This window comes from Coturnix japonica, chromosome 3 (genome assembly GCF_054131305.1).
Source record: "Coturnix japonica strain WE chromosome 3, WE-NBRP24, whole genome shotgun sequence".
Taxonomy (NCBI): Eukaryota; Metazoa; Chordata; class Aves; order Galliformes; family Phasianidae; genus Coturnix; species Coturnix japonica.
In genome coordinates, this window is record NC_140665.1 from 75,224,052 (window position 1) to 75,249,513 (window position 25,462).

At 41.8% G+C, this 25,462-nt stretch overlaps 1 protein-coding gene across 1 annotated transcript in view; it reads right to left on the bottom strand.

Annotated features, from left to right (window-relative positions):
- The window catches only part of SH3BGRL2 (SH3 domain binding glutamate rich protein like 2), a 39,017-nt gene extending 13,857 nt beyond the window's left edge, over positions 1 to 25,160 (bottom strand). The window contains exons 1-2 of the mRNA XM_032443489.2: positions 24,988 to 25,160; positions 5,520 to 5,705 (exon numbers count right to left, since the gene is read on the bottom strand). Of these exons, the coding sequence (XP_032299380.2) occupies positions 5,520 to 5,705; positions 24,988 to 25,032 (231 nt within the window). The 5' untranslated portion in view covers positions 25,033 to 25,160. The remainder of the gene's footprint in view (positions 1 to 5,519; positions 5,706 to 24,987) is intronic.
- Positions 25,161 to 25,462: the final 302 nt, after the last annotated feature.

Consider the following 25,462-nt stretch of genomic DNA (forward strand, 5'->3'; position numbering starts at 1 on the left):
TATAGTCCCCCCTGTGACTTTGCCCCAGATGTACCAGTTTTGCAATGACCTCTCCACTCATCTGGACTTTCCTGTGTCTGTATAAGATAGCACTAAGCAGGGTAATTATTTATCCATTCATTTTTTAAATAGTGTTTTTAACCTACAAGACACCAACTTGTTAGTGCCAGTCTATGCTATCAGCAGTTCTTTAGATAAGAATCTGAATAACTCAGGTGCAAATTCACTAATCTGGCTGTTAGAGAAATACACAATGAGAGGCAGAGCATTAGAATTTTTCTTATACTTTGAAAGCAAATAACTTAGTTAGGAAAACTTAGAAAATGAACTACAGTCTTTAATTTCTTGTTTTCTTTGGGTCTGGCCTTGATTATGCACCAGTGTTCTGGCTATTGTCCAGCAGTGCTTGCATAGCATTAAGGTCTTCCTGTTCTCTCCCCTGACCTGCTTGGAGTGTGAGATGAGCAAGCAGGTGTGCTATTGCTTGGCACTCACATGTCAACCCATAGCAGTCTGCTTTGGCTCCTGAACAGGTACTCGAGACAGTTCAAGACAGCAAGAGACTTGATAACAGTGTGCTAGAATAAACTTAAAGCTCTTTATGTAGCTGTTACTTGTCAGGCTATTACTGCTGCTGTTCACAGTGCTGACTTGTCTGTTCTCAGCATTGTTTTTTTCCCTTGCTTGCTCCATTGCTTTTTCCTTTTTCTTTCTGTACATCAAATGCAAAGGGTTGTTAATGGCTGCTTTCAGCTTTTGCTGTGTTATCACTTAATTTTGCTATGGCTGGGAAAGTTACGATAAAAGCATTGGCCTCCAGCCTAATCTAGTATGTGGCTCCTGCACTGCTGCCATCCCAGTACTCTGGGAACCATTTTGTAGAGACAATTGGCAAATAGTTCTTTCTCCTCTACTCCAGAAGCCACTTTGTGAAAGAAGGGAGAATGAAATCTTCTGCTTCTCCAGGGCAGATGCTCCCACCCACGTCACAATGGCCTCCCAGTTTCTTGAATACCCCTATGTAACCAGATTGCTGATTATTATTGTATGCACTGAAGCCATGACTTGACATAAAATTTAGAAGTCAGTTGGAAATGCTGTCCAGGAACATGACCTGAGAAAATCAATTATTGAGCGTCAAGGTGTGTGAGCCTTGTAAAGGAATGGGTAAGTGTGCCAGTGACCAAACTGATCTAGTTTTGGTGCCTCACAATCCAACCCTACACCTCTCCTGAATGCCCACCATAACAGATGGATTCCAAGTCATAGAAAAATGAACTGAATGGACATCTGATGGGGATGGCCCATAGAGTAACTGAATGATACTTATGATATATACATAAAAAGACTAGGGGGGAGGAGGGTGTTGAGGATGTATTGGATATAGGCAACAAATAGTACGGAATAAGGAATAATCTGGCTGGCATAGGGTTGTCTTCATACTATGATGCTTTGTTTTGGGTCTGTGACTGAAATAGCATTGATAACACACCAATGTTTTGCTATTGCTCCACAGTGTTTGCACAGCAGCCAAGCCTTTTCCATTTCTCATTGTGCTCCCTTCTTACCTCCCACAATGAGTGGGCAACAGGTTGGGAGCATACACAGCTAGGACAGATGCCCAGATAGATACTGAATGCCATACAGCATTGTGCTAAGCAGTAAAACTGGGGAGGGAGTGCTTTTCTTTCGAGATAGATTGCTTTCAGACTAGGTTGACATTTATTCCCTTTTCAAAGTTGTGATTGCCTTTGCACCACTAGTTTTTTGCTCCATCCTCTCCCTTTTCCTTCACCTATTAAACTTTCTCTATCTCAACCCATGAGTTCTTTTACTCTTGTTCCTCCCATTCCACACTCACTTGCCCTGGGCAGAAAGCTAGGAGAGGGTGGTGGGAGAAGGGGAGGTGAGTGAGAAAGAATATAAATAGGTTCTTAGATGCTAGTGGAGAAGGAGGAAGTCATTGTTCTGTCCTCCATTATCGTACACAAGGACTCCAGTAAAAACTCATTTGACAAATAGTAGAGAGGGATGTTTAATATAAAATTATAATGGCAATCTACACTCTAGCAATGGAGAGAACTAGAATCATGCCTCCAAAAGGCCACATGGTGCCCTTCCAAGGAAAAAAAAGTACAGTTTTTATAGCTTTTCCAAAGCACCTTAATTTTACTTTTCCATATGCAAAGTATATAAGGAGCGTGCACTCAAGCACTGACATTTCCTAACCCTTCCATTATACTAGCTATAGCAAGGTAACTGTAGTCATCTCAGATTTATACCACTGTAAATTAAATGAGGTTTGTGTGTACAGTGTCTGAGATACAGACTTCTCCCACAGACATACAATGTTACAGCAATGTCACTAAGATGAAACAACCGATTGTGAAGTCACAAAAACATGCAAATTATCATAGTGTCACTGCTATGACATAGTACTGGATTATCAGTAAAATGATTTGTGTTATTGTGTGCTCTCAGCTCTTATCGAGCTCGCTCACAGGAAATAAAAAACGATTCACACTGAAAAAAGTTCCTATTTCAATATCCTATTAGCAAAGCTTTTTACCAAAAAATTGGAGAGTTAGAATTGTTAGAAGATTAAGAAAAAGACAAGAGAGATTAATGATCATATCTGCAATTACTTCACTGTCTCACTTATTCTTCAAAACATGGAATTCATCTGTTACGTCAGAAAGATCCCTCTCCCTGTATTCTGTGTGTTTGTTTGGGGGAGAGTCATCATGTGCTCGAGGCTCCTATGTCAAACTCTCAGGAGTCTCTCTTGAAACTGTGAATAATGGTATATTTTGTTTTTCTGTGCCTAGCCTTCATATTTTTATGGAAACAGCAAAAGATCTGGCCAGTCTGCATTCTAAGTCTGTATTGTCAGTGATAAGTCAGTGATAAGTGTAAGTCAGAATGAGTACACGGGTAGCTCCAGGTAGCATGCTGAGACTGTAGAAGTTAATAGAGCATATTGGATTAGAAACTGGCTGAATACAAATCAGGAATTAAGATTAAATTTAACAAAATTTTTGTGGTTATTTTTTAATTTAGTTTTTAAGTTATATAACAGCATTTTGTTGCTGTTGTTTCTCATTATGTAAAGATTAACCAATGAAAATCCACACTGTGGAAATTGAAAAGGAGACATGATGTGCAGTGCATGTTGGTTTCACCTAACTTCTACGATATTACAAGCTTCTTTCTAACACTGACCTCCTTTGTCTCCTACCTAATGTTCGGCTTCCCCTGTTACCTGAGAACTTCATTAAATAAAGCCGGCAGGATAACTGATGAACTTTGGAGATCCAGCACATGCTTTTTCCTTCATCCCAGAAAACATATATGTTTGTTTGTTTGTTTTTCAAAGTATGTTTGCTCCTTGAAGGGGTTCATGTAGCCAGTGAGGTCTAGTAATAGGATTAACTCTGCTCAACCAAAGGAGCTATCAGCTGAGCAGATAAACAAGATCATCTCACACGTTGCATGACATCTTCAGCCTTGCTAATTCCAAACTGCAATTTCTAAGACTTGTTTAAAACACACTATAAAGAAATCTGCAAAGATGAGGAATTTATATGAAACAACTGCTTAGAACACTATATTACCCAGGTAATATATCACACTGAAAAATCACACTGAACAATATGAATGCTGATATCCACAAGTGAGGAGCTGCTACAAGAATATAAAAATCTCATCCATGTCCCAGATAACTTTCTTCAATGGATATTTTGTATCCGGAAGCAGGAAGGTATGAGTCAAATAGCTGAGGTAGGAGGTCTTGCATTGGCTTTGTTCACCTATCAGACAGATGTTAAATATCTTGCTTCAAAAAAAAAACAATTAGCTGTTAATTGTATACAATTTGGTGAGAGGGGATCTGGTTAATGTTTATAAATATCTAAAGGGAGGTGGGGGGAAAATGGATGAGGCCAGGCTCTTCTCAGAGGTGTGTTATCAAAAGGAATGGCCTAAAATTTGAGCATAGGAAGTTCCATACAAACATGCAATATATAAGACACATCTAGGTGCCTACCTGTGTGACCTACTGTAGGGGACCAGCTTTAGCAGGAGTGTTGTTGGACTCAGTGATCTCCTGAGGTCCCTTCCAACCCCTGCAATTCTGTGTAATTTGTTTATTGCAGAGGATCCTGAATCAGTTTTTGTGCTCTTCCTGCATTAAGCTAGCCATCACAGTGCAGCTGACAGGTTCTCAGCAGATCTGAATGATCCATCAGTCAGCAGCAGCTTACTTGCACTACAGTAGAGTCAGACAGGAGTGAGTTAGAACCATCTTGGATGTTTCTTCATCTCATTGTATCCACATTTACCCTGGCTCATCTACTACAACCCGGACACAAACTTTCTGGTTTCATCCTCCTGTTGAATTCACATACAAACCTTACAAAATCACTTCTTGACATATATAGTTTGACACACCAAACCTCCCTGTGTCCCACCAGACAGTTCAGTAAGTACCTTAAAACCTGCCTTCTGAAGGACATACAAAGCATATAGTTTAAGTACAAATGAATGAAGAAAGGCAGAGAGGACACAACTATGATCTTTTTACCCTTTGTTCTAAGTTCTGGGAAGATTTTCACAGACTACAAGAGCACCTAAGACTCAGGGCTGCAGGCTAAGTGGGGAAGTAAAACATCCATATGGAGCCATTCTTTATGTATCAGTCCAAGGTTACCACTTCAGTTTGTACTAGCTGATGGAGATGTTATTGCAGCTCACACCATCAGAGAAATAAGTCCACCCATCAGTCTGTTGTCAGATTCACAAGTGCTCAAGCTTATTAGTTTTTCAGCAGAAAAAGCATCAAGCTGCTTTTCTTAAGGGAAGAAATAAAACTATTTCACAAATTGAGTAGCAAATGGTATTCATTTTTCCTAGAGACTCAGACTACAAAGGCTCTCTCGGCATAAATGAAAATTTACACTACAACATCAACACTAATTATAATGACAATATGACTCAATATAGTCAGTGTTCTCATTTGCTGTACCAAAGATTTCCTTCTGAATTTTTTGCTAGCCTCAAGTAGCAAAACAAGAACTCACCAGATTCTGGTGGTCTTACAAAGAAGAGTACCACCAACAGGTTGTGCATTAGTCCAGGTGCTACTGAAGAAGCTCAACAGCAAATTTTGCCTATTTAAAAGGCCAAGGGTAAACAGTGCCTTTGATGTGGTCCCACACTATGTTCTTATTTCTAAATCAGATAAGTATGGATTTGAAGGTTTACTATTAAGTGGATAAAGAATTGCTTGGATGGTTGAAGCCAGAGGGTTATAGTCAGCTGCCCTATGTCCATGTGAAGGGGCCTTGGGCAAGATGTTCTAGTGCCTGATTTAGTGGTCAGCAATCTTGCCCATAGCAGCAAGGTTGGAACTAGATCATCTTTAAGGTCCCTTCCAACTCAAGCCAATCAACAATCCTGCAGTTCCAACATACTAAGGTATGCAACCACGCTACCCGCTGACAACAGTAAGCACTACTTACTCCACAGTACCGATCATCACTGAATATCTGTGGTGGCAATGGATTGCCTTGCGCAGGCTGCCTGTCCTCAGGAATATTTTTATACATCCACTGTCTTTTCTCCTCTGACATTGTGATATCCACTTCTTCAAACTCTATGCGATTGGCTTCCAGAAACCTCACCACATCTTGTTGCCTCTTCTTTATCTAGACGAAAGAAAAAAAAAACACATCAGAGTAAGTCAACCATAACCCAGATATGCTTACAAACCTGAGTACTTCCACATGACAGAAAGTCAAGAACTCAGGAACAAAGAGGGGAATTTTTATTTTTCAGCTTTAAGTTTTTAAGCATTAAACACTGCTGTTTCTCTACAAGTTGACAGAGGTTATACCTCCTCATTCCATTTTTATCAGGCTGTCTCTCCAGTTCCACTGTGGAATTTTCAGCCCTTACTCTCAAGATGAATTTTTAAAAATATAAATAAATGAACTGTGTGAGACTAACAAGTAGAAGTTAAAAGGTATAGTTAAGTTTTCAAAACCACTGGGGGCTATGTTTTTGAAACATAAAGGCAGACAGAATGTAAGGTAAGCAACTTTGGCAAGTCTGAGAAGAGTCCACTCCTATAGGGGACCATTGAGATAGATATGTTGGCACACATGAAGAAAAAAAACATTGGTTGTGCATATTTGTTTTCCTAGACACCAAGATATCTTTTAAAAATGCAGCTCCATGGTTCCCTGAACCATGTCTTGTTGAATCTTTAATTAACAGCGTCTGTCAGCATAATGCACGTGTCTAAAAATAAGCATGATTTCACCTCTTGAAAATTAATTTTATCACACAAAAAAATGCATTAGGTACAGATTGGGGTTTATTCCTTCCAAAGAAGTATGGGGTTTATTTCTTCCAAAGAGATTATCATCTTTATACAAAAGCCTAAAAGAAGCAAAACACCAACAGTTTTTAGCTCATTGCATCTAACTAAGGTCAGCTCTTAGCAGCTTGTAGGGCTTCAAGAAGATCCATCAGGTGAAGACTACCTCTGCCTCCAACAGGATTTGATAGCAAGACAGCAAGCTTTGAAAAGGAAGTCTGCAGGCTGAGGAAAACTAGCTATGCTCATTTGTCTCAACCTGCCCTGCATTCTCTTCAGTTCATTTTGTATTTTCTGCATCTGCTTAATGAAACTATTTCCTTCAGAAGGAAGCTATATGCTCTGCTTTTACAGCTATAAACAACAGCATTATTTGAAGAAAAAAAACCATCACTTTAATAATTTTACGGTATTCCTGGAGTGTTGTATCCACACAGTTGCTGATTGGCATAAAGCCCAGGTGGATGAATCATGCCTGCGGGCATCATATGACCCAAATACTATTTGGAAATCAGGATTTTTAAAGTGCACATGCTAGCTGCTCTTGTCACACTGCCCACTGCATCCATCTAAATGCAGCACAAAAACACACAGCTTTTGGAGGTAACAGTGATGGTATCGTGGCTCACTTGATCAAAGAGAGTAGCCATCTCAATAAACCAAGTCTTAAATGATTACTGCCTTTCTAAGTGGGTTTATACTTGTTTTTTTTGGTTGATGTTTTTTTCTCCATTTCTTACATAAGCTGTTTTTGTTTTTTGGCATACGGTAAAAAGAATTGCTTTTTCATACAGGAGGCAGCTCCAAAACTAGTATGAAAGTAATACTGCATCAACAACAGGTAAATTACTGCATCATCATCACTGCTGGCACCAAAACACAGCATCTATTGCCTCCCTAAAAACTGTGATAAGGAAATCTATGGTCAACGTAGAAGCAAAGCTTCAAGAGGGGACCAAAGTAGAATTTATTTTATTTTAATTGTGATTATGAAGCATTTATTTAAAAAGAATTTAGACACCTAAAGCAACATGTGGAGATGTCATTTGTTTGCAATGATGCACTGCTTAAACCAACCTGAATTCTGCCCCTATGGAATCCATCAGCTCCACAGGCTGGGCCAGCTGACATAGCAGAATCCCAGTGCACAACAGCATGCCCTAACCAAGGCTTTTGGACCTGCACTTCTCATGGAGGTTGTAGGGACAATCCCTGGCACACTGTGACATGGAAATCACTCCCATAAGCTGTTTGTGAGGCTAAATCAGCCTTGGCAAAGCTCTCCATACCCAGGCCACATTCTGCTGTATATGTTACCATTTCATCTGCTGTCTTCCAGTACACTATAAAGTGAACTGCAGCTTAGTTTTAAGCAGTTACCTCACATTTTACCCTTCACACCATAAGATTTCCCCCACAATCACACACTTCCTAATCTCTCCCTTTTATTTTTATAAAACTAATTAAGATGTTGAAGGGAAATAAATCGTTGGGGGTTTTTTGAGCCAGAGGCTTTGCAATTCTGCACACGACATCTGCAGGAGTTATCAGCTGTGGATGTGCCAGCTGTATAAATTGAAACAAAATGCCTTGAAAAATTTTAGGCAGAGAAGCAACATCATCTCTTACCCCAAGTGATTTGATTGAAGTTTGTAAACTGGAGCAAGAGAAAGCATCAGAAATCCTATTAAATTATGCCTTGTTGTTTAAGATTGATGCTCAGAGTATCTGCCACAACAGAAGCCAGCTGATTGTTCCCCAAGAAAACCACAGGATCTTTGTCTTCCCATACAACTGGATCTGTGCCCCAGGCATGCGTCAGCCTCACAATCCTGCCTGTAGTTCTTGTTTGTGATTACTCCAAGCTAAAAAAGCCTCCAGCATTCAACAGTACAAAGCCCTCAGCAGGCCAACACGCCCCAGAGGCCAATGGTAATTCCTCCTTCCTCACTAGCCTACACAGAGGACCTGAGCTCCTGCCCAGAGCTCAGGGAAGATCAATGCAGCCTCATATAACAAACTGTCTAGGTGTGTGCTTTAGTCCTCTTCATACAACTAAGCTTTGCACATTGCTTCTTCCTGGCTTTCCAGAGCTCAATGCAACTTAAATGATCCTGAAAAAAAGTGTTCATACAATCAGAAATACCACGATCACAAAACCTCAGTTTATGGCTATTTATACAACAATTTGTGAAAGCATTTGTATTCTTATACAACAGTCCGCCTTAACACCAAAACATTTTGCTTTTAATACATCTTAAAGTAGCAGAAGATGCTGAAAGATAAGCCACCAAAATAAACACCCCCTGTGAAATCTCAAACTCCTCCACACTTCATTCTGTATTCCATGAGACTCCAGCTTCCATATGCATCCTATGCACCACATCTCAGAGTGCAAAATTCAACATAGATTTGTTTTTTAAATTCCCTTGTAGTCATAAAATTAATATTATCCATAAGTACAAACAGGAACAGGCTCTATCATCTCTTTTTATTAAGCAGCAACATTGATTGTGAAACAAAATCAGTGTCTCTTTGCATGATGCTCTCTCTCTATCACGATGGAGAAAATTCTAAGTTATAAGTCTGCAATGATAATCCAGCAGCTGTCTTCAGTGTTCTAAGCAGGATGATTGTTTTCTGAACTGTTTTCATGGATTTAGTCTCGCTTTCAATTTACATTTCTATTCAGGAACACAAGGCAGGAAAGAAACGCTCAAAGACATCTCCATTTATCCCTGCATTGGAGAACAGTTTGCTTAGGTGGATTAAAAAACAGCAATAATCATCTGTGTGTTCTGATATACATAACTGATGGAATCAGTTAATCACTAATTCAGTAGCTCAGTCTACAAAGGAAGCCTACCTCAGCTAATGTACACGGGCCTTCTCCCCTAGCTTTTATTTCTTTGTGCTGATGTAAAGCAGGTACAGGAGACTGCACCACAATCTGCTGTGCAGAAATGCCTCAAAGGCATTCTCAGGCCAGACCATTGGGATTATCCAGTCTGACCTTTAGCATCCAAGAATTAATTTCTCTTAGAAGCAGGAAGTTTCTTGTAAATTGTTTTCCCCTAAGCTCCGTTCCTGAACTGCAAATGACAGAGAACCTACCACTTTCTTTAAGTTGTTCCTAAAGTTCACTGATTGCATTTGCTTAAAATCCCTGCCTGCTTCAATTCAGAATTCACCTCACCTGCAGATTTCAGCCACTTCCATGTTTTTTTTCTGTTAGAATGAAAAAACTCTTCTACCATAAGATTACTGTTTTCCGTACAACTTAAATGAGCTCAAGTCACTGCTTAACTATCTCACAGATAACCTGAATAGTGACATCCAGTAAAAACAAAATACCTATTTTTCCCTTAACAGCAGAATAACAAAATGAGGATGTTATCATCACAAATCATGCCCAGAATGGTCTAGAAATTCAGCAAAATTAGACGGGAGACCACAAACACACTTTGGAAGTCTGAAAGATAAAGCAAGTCCATTGAGACCTGGGTATCTCAAGACAGAGGTGGTCCTGCTGCTCCTTTCCTTCTCCTTGAAGCCCATCAGTCTCTCCTGATCCACTCCCCTACCCCAGTGCTGCAGCAGCCATGCTGTGCCCTCACTGACTCAGCTGAGACTGGAATGCAATGCATTGGGCAGGGGCACCTTCAGTATGCAGCACGATGACACAGCTAAGCAGATCTCACTGTTGGCTGTCACGGAGGTGGTGCAATATTGCTCCCTCCTATCCTGCAGCTCCTATAGCTTCCCCTGCAGCAGCGTAATGCAGGAACCAGTTGGACAAGGGAGAGAGAAGCAGTCAGGTCCATACCACCATCTGCTCAGTCTTTATCAGTAGCAAAACCACACCCCAAGAATATGGCTCAGCAGAAGCACAACAAGCAACATGTCTCTGAAATATAAACTGAAAAAGCAGCATTTTTTAACACAACCCAGCTCCCTGCCATAGCTGAAAACACCAGATCTGGAGCCCTTGCCTTTTTAAGTCACAGAAGTATACCCAAAGGGATTGTTGCACTGAGAATTTCCAGCGTCATCTTGCACACTCTGACAGACTAACACGCAGATACTCTCAGTTCCACTATGTTTGCAACATGTAGCAGCTGACCTTCTGCTGAACATCTCTCTCTGCCTGGCTGGAGAGCACAAGCGGCCCTGGCAATTTTTTATTGCAGAGAGACGGCAGGGCTGCGACACAAAAATTCATATGATTAATTCATTGTTCTTGGCACAGGAAAACAGAGCACAACCATATACCTGGGGAAAAAGGTGCGGAGCAACTGTGGCTTGATGGAGGAGGACAGGGGGAAAAAAAAAAGTAAGTCAGCATTCTTTGCTGGTGGGAATACTTACATAAATGGCTAACAGCCATAGCAGCTACTGCATTACATGTGATAGAGGAGTCTCCTCAGATCAGACCCACACACAGCACATTTCACCCTGAAGAAAAGCTATATATATTCATATTTCAAAATCCTAAATATTGACCCCAGAATATTTCTGCCTGAAAATAAATAGAGCAGCCCCTGAGCAGCAGCCACATGCAGCCTGCAGTGCCCAGGGCTACACTAGCAGCAATCAGCCGCTTGCATACAGAGACATAATTAAGGACATACCATATGAAATACTTATGAAGCTGGGAGGGCAATCTGCTCAGCTTAATGCAAAATTAGTCTGCAGATCCCTGGGAGCTGCTGAGAGGCTGCTTTGCCAGGCAATCTGCACACCTTCACCTGTGCACAATACACAGTAGGCTGCCTCTGCAAGAGTCCAGCATTTCCAAAATGCAGTTACAGTTTGAGCCATGTTTGAGTTTTAAGACTACTAGCCTCATCTTCATATTGTTAGATGTGGAACTGTGATAAAATGCATTTAAATTGTAGAATAGCCTGGGTTGAAAAGGACCACAGTGATCATCTAGTTTCAACCCCCTTTTATGTGCAGGGTTGCCAAGTACTAGACCAGGTTGCCCAGAGCCACATCCAGCCTGGCTTTGTATAGACATGTTTCTACTGAAAGTTGAAGGCAAAAGTTTGTTATTTAAAACACACACAGTAGAGAAGCAGAGATAGACAGAGACCAAACAGAAAGGGGAAAGACCAAGAAGAAAAAAAAGAGAATCATAAAATCATAGAATCACAAGGTTGGAAAGGACCTGCAAGATCATCCAGTCCAACCATCCTTCCATTACCATTGCTACCACAAGCTACTAAGCCATATCTTGTAGCTCCTCATCCAGACACCACAAGGTTCTACAAAATTACCAACTATCAACCCTGCCATGCAGAGTAACTTTCAGCTTCATGTAACTGAGAAAGCCTTTCAAGTCAGTCTCAGGTTTACTTCTTTTGATTTCTTCTGAGGAAACAAGACTTATCAGTGGTGTACATGAATGAAATAATTGATTCTATCATTTCTTCTCACAGTAGGAGCAATGTATTCCTGTAATGTTGAAAATCTACATACATGTAAATCTGTGACAGAGACGATGAAACTAGATGCTATGAGACCCAAATCTTGGCTCATTACTGCTCATCATCTGGATCTATCTTCCAGTCAATGACATGAACTTGTATTCTGCTCCATCAATGTAAAACCAGAAAATACCACTGATTGTGGAAATCAAAACTGACTAATACAAAGCAAGACCTGGAGACTTCACAACAGGAGCTGAGCCAGACCTTGGAAGTGCCAGTGACTCTGGGGTCCTGGTGGCCAGCACAGAACAGAAGACAGCATCAGTTGTTAGTGAGCACAGTAGGCATGGGCTGACTGTTAGACGGTGATGGTCTTAGCAGCCTTTCCAATCTCAATGATTCTATGGATCTATGAGCAGCCTGCAAGATGTTAGGGATTCATAAAGCATGTTTTCAGCTCTGTCTTCCAAAAGAAACCATCCTGCAGGACTAGAATAACTCATTTCGAAATACTAACACTCCAAACCATGGCTGGCAGCTGACTTTGTTCAAGAGATAAATGTTTTTGTTCGTGATTTACCATATGTTTCAGTGATTCAAGAGACTGGTTAAAATGAAGGTTCTATTTTCATGCATTCTTCCAACAGACATCTCGCAAACATGCCAGAGAATAATTCAGAACTCCTGTTTAGTATTCTACATTAAACTTGTTCTCTTTTGTCAAATTGGCATGTTTATAGCAAGTTTTTTAGCACTGTGAAAGAAACTCTTCCAACAAGAAACATCCATCTTCTTTTTCAAAATCACAGAATCATAGAATTACCCAGGTTGGAAAAGACCTTGAAGATCATCAAGTCCAACCGCAGCCTAACCAGTACCCTAACTCTAAAAACCCTCTGCTAAATCATATCCCTGAGTACCACATTCAAACGGCTCTTAAACACAACCAGGGACGGTGATTCAACCACCTCCCTGGGGAGCCTATTCCAGTACCTAACTACCCTTTCTGTAAAGAAGTGCTTCCTAATACCCAACCTAAACTTGCCCTGGCACAACTTGAGGCCACGTAAGCATAAACACAAGTATGACAACTGAAATCCTTAGTCATTCACCTCTCTCAAACTATAGGAGAGTTTGCCTCCTAAGAAAATGCAAGCTGTTCTTTGACCTTCACATTACATCATGTTCATTCACATGCTTATTTCTTTTGATTTCCGTAGGTAGATTCTGGAGGTTATCCTTTCTTCCCAGTAAAGTCCCAGTTTAGTAAAGTAGTTGAGAACTGCCAAGTTTAGAACTATTGTAAACTCAATTCTCAGCCTTATAGCGCAGAGCAGAAAAACTATCTTTGAATCTCACAGGGTCTCCCCCAGTTGGTACAGCAGGGAGAGGCTTGGCATACATAAGTTCAGTACTGCTGTGGCTGAAAAATCTGTAGAGTCTTAGAGGTGTCACTTAATGTGAATCATGTTTGCTTGGTAGAATTATGATCTTTTTTTGGTGGAAAATAAAGCATGATAGCTATGTCTAGTTTATTTTCTTAGAATGTACTAAATATCTGGTAGTTGCTTAGAGTGATAAAAAAAACAGAAGAGAGCCATTTCATAAGCGTGTTTTGGAAGGTTTGCAAGTGTTGTAATGCTCAAATTCTACAAAGAAAAATTAAAGTTTTTACTTTAAAAAACACAAAAGAGTCCCTTAACAAATTCATAGACTCTCCCTGTTATGTAATATGTTTATCACCCAGACTTTTAAGATGAAAACAAACAATTGCCTTTCCCTCCCACCCCCCTTTTTTTTGTGTGTGTATGTGTGTGTGACATGGTGAGTCAGCAGAGCACAGAACCAGTTCACAACAAGTTCAATGTATTTATCAGCCACATTGTTTTGTAACAATGAAGAAAGCACTCCCAGCTGTATTTTCTGTATGTACTGCAGATGAGATCTAAAAGCAAACTCTTTGGAAAAGAACAAAAAGTAGGTCACATTTCTTCCTTCTCATCAAAACCCAGTGGTGCAGGAATATTTATCTATTAGAACACAAAAAGGCACCTAGCAGCACCCAAGGTGGAGCAAGTAATTAAATTAGCTTTGTTTGTCAGGGTGGGGTCTCTGAATGTCACTGCTCAGGACCTGCAGTGCAGCACCCAGCTGGAGCTCTCACTGTTGCTCATCAGCTCACTGTTGTCTCAGAATGTGGAGCCACATGATGCCATAGACAGAAGCATCCTCACAGTCTCCTAGAGTTTCAAAGAGACATTAAGGCAGGCTGCAAGACCAGCAGGCCTGTTTAAAGTACTGTCTAGCCCAAAAGGACATGCTGGGTTTTATGGAGAACCCTGCTCCCACATCAATACCAACTTGTATCTGCACTTTTCCCACACAGACACCGATCCTCTGTCCATTTGAGGGCCTAATTCACCTCAAACACTTAGAAAAGACATCTTGCCTTTCCCTCCGAAAGACAATGCTTGCGTTTATTTGCTTTCTGATCCTGAGAGATCAGAGACATCAGGATCCCAAAATGCTCCCAAGAATGTCAAAAACAAGATTGTGCAATGAAGTTGTCTACGTCTGCCCTTCTCTTCTGAAAGACACTATCCACACAGCACAGGCACGCCATTGCCAGCTAGATAAACACGCCCCTGATAATGCACTTTGAAGTGACAGCAGCAACAGCAGCACCAGTCATTTGTAATTGGTTGAGCGAAGTTTTTAAGGATATTTAAAGGTTTTCCCTGCAGTATATGGAATAGCAACAAAAAAATACATTAGTGGCTCCAGATGAATGTCAGGTTTTAGATAAAATAAGGTGGCATTACAGAAAAGTTCTAGCAATATGCTTTCGTGAGGCTACGATGATGGATTTTGTTGATATCAGTCTCTAAACAAGACCTGATTGCCACTGCTATTATTCAGATCAATAACAAAATTACCTCTGCTTCAACTGAGAGCAGAATGAGGCTTATAACTTTATTAACAAACATCAGTGCTTTTTCTCTATCAACAAACACAACTATGCCCACATAGCTTACATCTTCTTACAGCTCCTGGATGTACACACCGCTTTCTCTTTTATATGCCTGCAGATCCCTTTCTTGATCCCCCCAGCAAAGCAGCCACCTGACTGCTATCCCACAAACTGCAGGTACACTGCAGGCCTGTGAAGCCAGCTGGAGTCTACTCCACACAAGGTATCAATCAGTACAACCCAAATAGTTTCAGATTCCACAGGGCCCGATGCACAGCATCTTTGCTAGAAACCAGTCCTTGCCACAGGCAAATCAGCCTCACTGAGCAAGAAGGACTTCCTGCAGAGCAGGGCCATGAGGCAGCTGCCTTCTCTGATCAGAGACTAGTTCTGCTTCTCCTTTCTAACAAGCGCTGGCTTCCTACAAGGCTCCTCCTGAACAATTTGATGCTATCTAACTCCTTCAAATGCTGCTCCTGCCCCTGCTTCCATATGGACATATCAGGTCACTCAGACAGAGATGGTTCAGAAGATTGTCTGACCTTAGGAGATGCAGATCCAGATCAAATGTTTCATGCATAATTGTGTGTTTAGGTCAGACGGGTGAAAATTTCACTAGCCCCACAGTTACAGAAAAACAGGTTTTGGTTGATAATCCTTTACTGTTTATCAGATCAAAGAAAGCTTTCTTTCAAATTGGCATATGAAAACTCATTTGCCTTTATCTGAAAAGCAAAGACCCAATTCAACGATTAAGAAGCCAGTCTTTAATTAATTTGTAAGCATTGAGTTTGAAAGCGTTCCAGATATTCACTCAGAAATTTTGAGAGCACAGATGATACCAAATATCATACTCGGCAGCGTATGGAAACATCAAGAAATAAACTAATTCATGAGTGTTGTGATGGAACTTCCATCAATGAAACATTGCAGATATTTTTGCTGTCATGTTCTCTTGCTCCCAGAGGGATCCACCTGGTTAATTCAAGGGATTTGTGTTAAAAGGTTGGTAAAAAGGATCCCAGTGGGCTATACATCCTGGCATGCAAAGGCAAACAAAGCTTTGTCTCTCTGTAAAAGCTTGAAAAGACAAAAGCAAACAGGAAGAATTTATCATCATGTGTGAGGGACACATACACAATCACGTGCTTTGATTTGGATTTGACACATAGTACATGTTTGCGGTTTCAGAGCTCTGCTTACAAACAAAAACTCCAACAGAAACTCTGCCAGTAGAGTTTGTGACAGAACAGTCCACAAAATAGGATGTTCAGAAAGCCAGATGCTGTGGTTGTTGATGGCTTTGTTGCAAGCAGAAGCTTGCTGCTCCCCTCTTGCCAACAGCTATCACCCTGCAGCAGTGGCAAAGCTGGACATGTCTTTGTACTCGGATGCTCAGTTTCACAGCTCCAACTGTTACCAGCCCATTTTCAACAGCCACAAAGGCAGACACACAGGGCTGCAAGCAAAGAGACATTTTTGTCTCTCCAGAGGCTTTACAACAGGAAAAAAAGCAACCTTGAAGTTACAGCAGTGAGGTCTGAAAGTGCCCCTGCCAGCCCTGTCAGAGCTCTTCAGAACCCTGAGATATCTTTTCATTTCATTTCCTCATCCAGAGGAAAGGAAACAGTTATGCCACCATTTGTCCCTATCAGCTACGACAATTATATTGGTGAATACTTAAACTTGTGTAACTTATGTGACGTTTTGAAGATGTCTCATTTTCTGAATGAGTTACATAAGAAAAGCTCTTAAGCACAGGCCAGACACTCAGAATAATAGAGCCGAGTTAGCATCACAGCTTTAGCACTGTATTTAACACAACAGACATACTCCATTTACAATGTTACAAGGTTTACCCATTCAAATAAATTTTTGGCAGTACGCAGGCAGATACTGGTGCATTTTGGGGCAGCCAGCGTGAGACACAGCAACATTGTTGTTTTCACTCTTCTGTGGACGTAAAAAACAGTGTTTAGATTTCACTAAGTTAGCATCTATCATACATATACACCAAGATAAGTTAGTCTCCATGCAGAAATCCACACTTACATAAATACTCCAAAGGTAGATCAATAGATTTGCAGAGGTTTTTCTTAGGCATTAGCTTCTACAAGTCTACTCCTCATACTGAAAGGAGAAACATCCTACAGTTCTCCAAACTCTCTTAGCAGGAGTGATGGAGATTTGTTCTTTTACCGCAGGATAACTAAAGTACCGAGGATTCCTGGAACTATTAACTGCCAGGACAAGCTCTGTGCTACCCAGGGGAGATGGGCAGAAACAAAAGGGCATGCTGTTACTGATTATTAACATGAGTCACTGAACAACCTGTGCCTCCAAAGAGTTTCTCTTCATAAATTAGCCAGCAACACAGCTACTCTTTTCTCTGCCAAACTCAATTACTTCGCAGTGTCATACAGTATTAAATGCAAGTGAAACATGCTTGTTCACTGATCTAAAATCCAGTTGTTTCCCTCTTCCACCACTAACAGGAAGATAGAGATAACTCATTTTTGGAAAGTTCCTCATCACTACAGCACCAATCACCTGAGAAGTATGACATCTTCTCACTAGTGACAAGTGACAGGACGAGGGAAAATGGCCTCAAGTTGTGCCAGGGCAAGTTTAGGTTGGATATTAGGAAGAACTTCTTTACAGAAAGGGTGGTTAGGTTCTGGAATAGGCTCCCCAGGGAGGTGGTTGAATCGCCATCCCTGGTTGTGTTTAAGAGACATTTGGATGTGGTGCTCAGGGATATGATTTAGCAGAGGGTCTTTAGAGTTAGGGTACTGGTTAGACTGCGGTTGGACTTGATGATCTTCAAGGTCTTTTCTAACCTGAGTAATTCTATGATTCTATGATCTACAAGTTTTATACTCAACCCAGTCTGACTGGTGATGAATAGGTCTTGGAGCAGCACCTCCAAATGGAAGGACTGCCATAGCCTTGCAAGAATAGAACCCAAAAGATTTCACCCCCAATATGTTGGTCCAAAAGACAAAGAGCTTTGCACACATGGTACCTCTCTCTGGGAGGAATACCATGTTCAGTGAGTTCGCATGCTGCTCTTATACCTCAGTTATCCCCTCCTCCACTCAAAGCACTTGAAGTTGGCCAGCATTTTGAGAAAAATCAGGTCATACTGCTCATCTTCATAAGTCCCACTGAAATTAATCTGATTTTCATTTCCAAACGTTAGAATCAAAAGCAAGTGCAAACTGCTTTCATTGACAGGGAGAAAACAGCACCACCATCTCTACGTTTCCCTTCATCTTACCAAGTATGAAATGTGCCAGCTTCGGGGACTTGCTAAATGTTAACTATCTAAATGTTAAGCTGGTAGAAAACACTGACCTGCTGAAACTTGACGGTGGTTTTGGACACACACAGTAGATTTTAACTAGGGATAGTTTCCGAGCGCTACAACATTTCTGCGCTCATTACTTTTCTTATCAAACTTACACACCTCATGCAAAACAAAGATCATAGTATTTCATTTGAGACAGATCCCCTTAGGAGCCAGCACTGGAGGCTGCAGCTGAGGAAACCATTGCCCTGCAGTGAATTTGCTGGTAAAATGATACAGCCTGGGTTACCAGCTTAGTAACAGCTCTATACCTCCAACTTGAGTCAGGCTGCTAGCTAAAGACAAAAGAGGTCCTGACTGTCTGCAGCAAAGAATGTCTTGAAATGCTGATCATTTCTCCACAAATCCTAATTGCTCTTCAGGTTCATATGAGTACAAACCATCTGAAATAAATAAACTGGAAAAGTAGAAGAGAGAATCTAAGAGAGGGCAAGTGACAGGATGCATCTTAGAATTGATTTCCGCTTTGATATTCATTTAAATCAATAGCATTCATTTAACAAGTGAAATGGATTTATATAACAGTGAGCATATATAGCATACACATATTTACCTCTGACAAGAACCAGAATATTCAATGCATACATTAATACATACATATATATATATATATATATAAACGCTAAGTAGTACTTTCTTAGTAACTACAAGTAGTTACAAGTACTAAGAAAGGTTTGAATACTTTGATACTTTGAATAAATTTATCCTCTTGCCATGTGTAGATTTGTTTTCTGATCTTTGGTACTACTATTAACTTCAGCTGTACACTTTTATCTTTACTAGTAAGCCCTCCTCGTCTCTTGAAGTTTACCTATAAATCTTTAAATAATAAAAGCGGGGAAGTGTTCAGGAATGCAGAAAATATGTGTTTTCACAAGAATTGCAGTTATTTGTTTCTAGTCCACCAGAACATGCACTTTACAGGAAATTAAGGTCTCCTCCAGAAGGAGCCCTGTAAATCACGCAGCCAGCCCTCCCTCCCTCACAATGCTTTGCACATAGATAGAGCCTCAGTAGCCCAACACAGCCTTACCACCAACACTCCAATTCTTTCATTTTAAACAAAAGATTACATCCCAAAGTTCATGTCTCCATTCTGCTAGTGAGAACACTACATTGTTTGCAAATGGTATTAGAGCAAATCAAAGCTGGAGCCAACAGCAGTGTATAAAAGTAGCAGAATTGAGTTGAGAGTCCCCTGGCTGAGTGGTCTTTGTAGCAACAAGAAGAAAAACACTGAGCCTGTAGCAAACTGCACATGGAAAGCGCACTGCCTTCAATCTGAATTCACCAGATGAGGTTATCCAGTACCAAGAGCTCCAGTTCAGCTTCACCGAAGCAAGCAGTTACAGTGATCCAATGCGTTCACAGCATGAGAGCTGCCTGTCCCTCTCTTGGAGCTTGACTCTGCAGGAGCAGTGCTGGCAGAGAATTATGTGATGATGACAGTTGTAAGTGTGGCAGTTTATATGCTGGTGCCTTAGCACCAGATAACAAAACAAGGATACCTGAAGAGTGGCATGTACTTCATTCTCTGCCTCTCCCCTTGGGCTGTGCTCTATGGAGAACAGGCAGGTGAGTCGGGGGCACCAATTGATTTTCAGTTCCCAAAACAACGTGGAATATAATATATTCCAAAAGTCATTCATACCATTAAACTGCACGCAAGCTAGTTATTACTTTAGTAAATTCAATTACTTCAACTTAATTAACATAACCATATTCTGCTGTATGCAATCTCCTGTGATCACGGGTACTATGACCACAGTTATAAGAAAGCTTTTCCAGGCTTTGATGGTATAGCTAGAAGATTAAGGAGAACAGGTCACCATCACTTTCACACTGCTATACTCTATTAAAAATTAAAATAAATGAATGAAGGGGAGCAGGGGAGAGGAACTTCTTAAAATAAGCAAGTTACTATGTAATACTTTTTCTTTTTTTCCTGACAATTTGAATATATTTAAAACAGTGGGCTAAGTCTTTGACGAGAATGGCATTATACAGCAGTTAAAGGCATTTAACCATATGTCTATACAAAGCAGATCAGTATATGGAGAGCCAAAGCACACACTCCAGTCCTCGGAAACCTCACCAGAACAATACCTCCTTTGAAGTTACATTACAGCTACAACTGCAAACAAAGGTCACTAACAGTCCCACTGCCCATGTTAATATGTAGTTAGTCTCAAGAATTCCTACGAGGTAACATTGTTTCTGACATAATCTACCTGCCAAGAAGAAAGGTAAATATTTGAAAAGCACTGGAGCACCACAGAATGGCGCAACAGCTGGGCAATGAATACCACATTCAAAGGGTCTGAATTCCGTGTGTATTCTTGTGTCCAGGGCTCTTGCTGGGCTCCCTGCTATACACATTCCTCCAGGTCTCTGAACCACTGTATGGAAGTTCTTGGTGCTCTATTATAGGGAAGGAGGATGCACCTGGAAATTGGGCTTCTCTGGAATACAGACTTGAGAGAGATCCACAGAAGGTCCTTAAGGTGAAGACCAGACAGACCCTTCAGTCCTGGTGAACAAGAAGCTGGACACGAGCCAGCAGTGTGTGCTTGCAGCCTGGAAGGCCAACTGTGTTCCAGACTGCGTTAAAAGAGGAGTGGCCAGCAGGGAGAGGGAGGTGATTGCCACCCTCTGCTTGGTTCTTGTGAGGCCCCACTTGCAGTACTGCATCGCAGCCTGGGGCCCCGACTACAGGAGGGATGTGGAGCTCTTGGTGAGGGTCTTGAAGAGACACTAAGAGGGCTGGAGCACCTCTCCTATGAGGAAAGCTCGAGGGAACTGTGCTTGTTTAACTTGGAGAAGAGAAGGCTCCGGAAGGACCTCATTGTGGCCTTCCAGTACTTGAAGGGAGCATATAAATAGAAATGGCTGTTTAAGAAGGTGGACAGTGATATGACAAGGGGGGATGGTTTTAAACTGAGACAGGGGAGGTTTGGGTTAGATATTAGCAGGAAGTTTTTCACATAGAGGGTGATGACACACTGAAACAGGTTGCCCAAGGAGGTTGTGGATGCCACATCCCTGGAGGCATTCAAGGCCAGAGCCAGGATGTGGCTCTGGGAAGCCTGGTCTGGTGGCTGACAACCCTGCACATAGCAGGGGGGTTGAAACTAGATGGTCATTGTGGTTCTTCTCAACTCAGGCCATTCTATGATTCAGCACTGACCTCCCCACCTGGCAGAAGTCAGTCATGAGCTCTCAGGCTCCCTCTGCCACAGCAACGTGTGGTCAGGAGTGACAGAAAGCAGTAAAGCCATTTGCACTTTTTGGGGATGCAGAGGGGCAAAAACAAAGCCAATAAGATGGTAAATAGTCTAGAAGTGTCACATTCTACATTAACAGTGCATGCCACTAAACAAGAAGCACAATCTTCCTGCGAAGCATAATGAGAGATGTGGAGTTACAAGGACTGTACAAATAAGGGTGGAGATGAAAGTCCTCATTATCGGTAGGAGATAAGCTTCACTTTAAGAATGTTAGCTTTTGATTTGTCTCCAATTACATTATCCAACCAACCAAATATGACTGTGACTGCTTTGGCACTCTGATGCTTTATACTGTAGTTTAAAATCATTCCAGAAAGCAAAAACTCCAATTTGTTTGCATTTATGCATTGATCTACATAATATGCCTAAACAAAAGGAGAGTTGTAGTCTCATAAAACTAATATTTACTATAGAAACAAAGTAACTACAGCTACACTTATCAAGCTTCCTAGTTTATATATATATATATCTCCATAATTCTCTTCAATAACTAGAATTAAAGTTCAGTCTTCTATCATTCTTTAAAGCCCATTTTTTTTCATTGTATCATGCTGTTCCCTTAAACATATTCTCATGAAGAACATATCTGAGCAGTCCTTGCTCTTGTATACTAAATAGAATTGATTTCAATTGTTTTTCACATCTCAAGAGCATGAAGATATTTTGATGGGAAAGTGTTTTGCAGCTAGTCAGAGTAGATTCTACTCTCTTCTGCTATACTGGTAACTCCCCTACAATATATGTTCAGCTTAAAGGAAGCTCTAAGGTAATACATTATTACTAGAGAGAAGAAAGTACAAGAGAGACAGTTTTTTGAGGTTTCTCCATTGAAAGCTCTTCGACAACACTCTTTTTTACCTGAACTTGCAGTCCTCTGACTGCAAGAAGTCCCCTCCAGTTTAGTATTTCCAGACAGCTGCAGGGATTCCAGGCAGAGTTTGGTAATTTGCTTCCTGTCAAAGGTGGACTTAGCTTTAAAATACTGAAAACCATTTAGCAGAGTCAATACATACTGCACTGTGGATTTCTATTGGTAAATGGAAAATGTGAAGTAGATTAAATTACAGTCACCTCGGAGTTATCTGGTGAAAAACAAGGACAAACTATTTCCTCAAAATATTGAAGCACTTTTAGGACAGAAAAGTAAAGACTAATTTTAAAGTGGCTTTTCTCCTAAACACAAAATAACACTCATTGCTTTCAGCAAAGAGAAGCAGCAAAGCCTGCCACCAGAGCCTGCAGTGTGCCTGGAATTTGAGACCCAGATGTCTAGAAACAAATAGAAATTCAGGTCAGAAAAAGCAGAAGATGGTAAAGCTTGTAAAAACATGCCTGTCTGCCTAAGCACGGGCTTCCCACTGTGATTCAGCTGGATCCTTCTAATGCATGCTTAAAACAACATGGTGCTATTTACAAGAGTACACGTACACACAATGCCTCATGCCTCTCTCCACAGTGAGAACCCAGGGACCTTCCTTTAGCATCCACACAGCGTAAACCCACAGTCTGCCCTCAGAAAGCAGGAATGTTTCCATTCAAACAATAACTAGATAACTAGGTTTTGTGAACCATGGGTTCTTTCAAGCTCATAACAAATTTACACTCACAAGTTTTCTTGTAAAGCAATACTAGTAGTAATAACCTCTCAGTGATCTAACAACTTTCAGATGCAAGGAAGATGCTGCAGGGAGAAGGCCATGACCAAAGGGAGGAAAAGTTCACACTGTTCTCAGTCTCTCCCCATCCACTCTGATAACTTCTCTTCCTCATTCTCCATAATCACTCACAAACCACTTCATGCACTGTACTCTCAGAACTAGGTATATCTATCACTTATGTTTACCTTTAGCTTGAAACAAACTGCAGCAAGCAACTGTATCAATAAACACATCAAAGTTGCCAGGAAAGGTCATACTTATGTTAACAGGAGTGTTTGCTGACTCCAGGACCAGTATATTTCTCACAAACACCACAATTTGACACGTAACATCCAACCTGAGTATTCAAAAGACTAGAAGAGTTAATATATTTACTGCTTCACATCAACCCTTTCTCCAGTGGCATGAGCAAATGGCTGTATATTACTTTTATTAAAATAAACAACATCTTCACCCCTCCCTTTTTGCAAATACATTCAAAGCAGACCTATGCCCGGCATCAAGAGGAAAAAGGATAGAAAAACATCCCTGGTTCAACAGCACACTGCAGGTAGCAAGGAAATCCAAAAGCTTGCTCTAGAGGATAAAAGTATATTTAAAATTTCCCTGATTAAAGATGCACAAATACAGCAACTGCCCCTTTCTCCAGGTGTGGTTTCCTGCTCAACCCACTGATAACAGCTTTTCCTTTGTCACTTTTCTCAGTCAGCAAGCCACAGTCTATAGACACAGCCACAAAACCCACAGAAATAAAGGCCTTGAGATGCAACACTGAGCACAGCAGGACCTTAACCCATGGTGAGGGTTCCTGATGTTGTGGAAACAATGATGAAAAGGAAAACAGAAGAGACAGAAAGTAGATGTCACAGCTCTGCTCCTGGCTAACAGTGCCTTCCAGACCTCCGTTACCTATTCTCTGGGTTGCACTCAGACATACTGTGACTATACAAAAATAAGCTGATTATCACCAACATGCAAACTGTCATTATATGTTGTTCTGTTGTAAAACACAGGGGAAAAAAAATCAGCACTGATGTGCATTTCTTTTCAAAGATGGGCTACAGTGCTGCTACCAACAGCATATGCATCCTGTTAGCAGGTCGTGGAAAGGGAGGGCAAAGCCAAAAACTCCCATGAATAACCTATTTGCAGAGAGGTCAGATCAGGAGATATGGGCGAGTTAATTATGTGTCCCAGACCCCACCCCCAGCAAAACCAAATGATAACACCATGCAGTGTTGTTTGAGACAGGAGCATAAAAGTAATGCTTGCAGTGCTGGACCACCTGCATGTACACAGGAGATGTTCCTGCTACTGGTGCATCACAAGCATGACTTGGAGTTCTGAAAACGCTCCGTATTGACTCGTTTGGTCACTGAAATGGATAATGAGTTGTCATTAGCTGTAATGCAGTTACTCAGCATTCAGAACCTTTCCTGCCAACACATATCAGGACACAGACCTGTCACGGTGCCACTGAAACGAAAGCAAACAGCACACAGCGAAAGGCACAAGGAAGGGAGCGCACACTGAACCTTCGGATGGGCAAACATGTAAAAACACTCCTGCCTTCACTGCTGAGGCACAGAGAATAGCACCTACATCCGAGTCCTTCCCATGGCTCTCACTGGAAAACGAATTTAATTGAAAGCTTCAATTCATACTGCCTTCACAGAAGCCAGAGCTGTCAGTTTACACGAAAATACGGTCACGGACATCATTAAAGCTCTCGGATCTTCGGTCAAGCAGAGGGCTGCTCACTCGGAGATGCGCTCCCTGCCCGCAGCTCCCCATCTGACCGCCCGCACCTGCCGGGTGCCGCGGCTGGGACAGCTCCGCCCGACCCCCGCACCGCCCCGGCCCCGCGGGCTGAGCCGCGCTCCCACTCACCGCCACCGAGCCAGAGGAGGAGGCGACGAAGACGCGGATCACCATCTTCACCTCATGAGCCGCACCGCGGCCACGGGACAAGGCGACGGGCAGCGGGGACACCGCTCCGCCGCTTCTGGGACCGGGCGCGCCGCTCCACCGCCGCCCACCCGCGTGCAGCCCCGGCCGGCAGCGCCTCCCCGGCCCGCAGCCCTCAGCCCTCAGCTCGGCGCTCAGAGGCGATAACGGAGGGAGGAGGGAAAGGTAGGGGCGGAGCGCAGCGCCCGACGGGCAATGTAGTTCTCCGGGGCTGCGGGAACGCCCCGCGTTTGCTGGGCTGTGAGGGGGAAACGGAGCTGCCCCGGTCCTTAACGCCCGGCAGTGGTCAGTGCTACGGTCTGTGTGTGAAGGCTGCCGTGCCTCAGCGCCCTGCCCGCTTGGTGTGGCTCCACGTGGATGCAGGGGTCAGATCCAGTGTATAGAGTGTTTACACTCA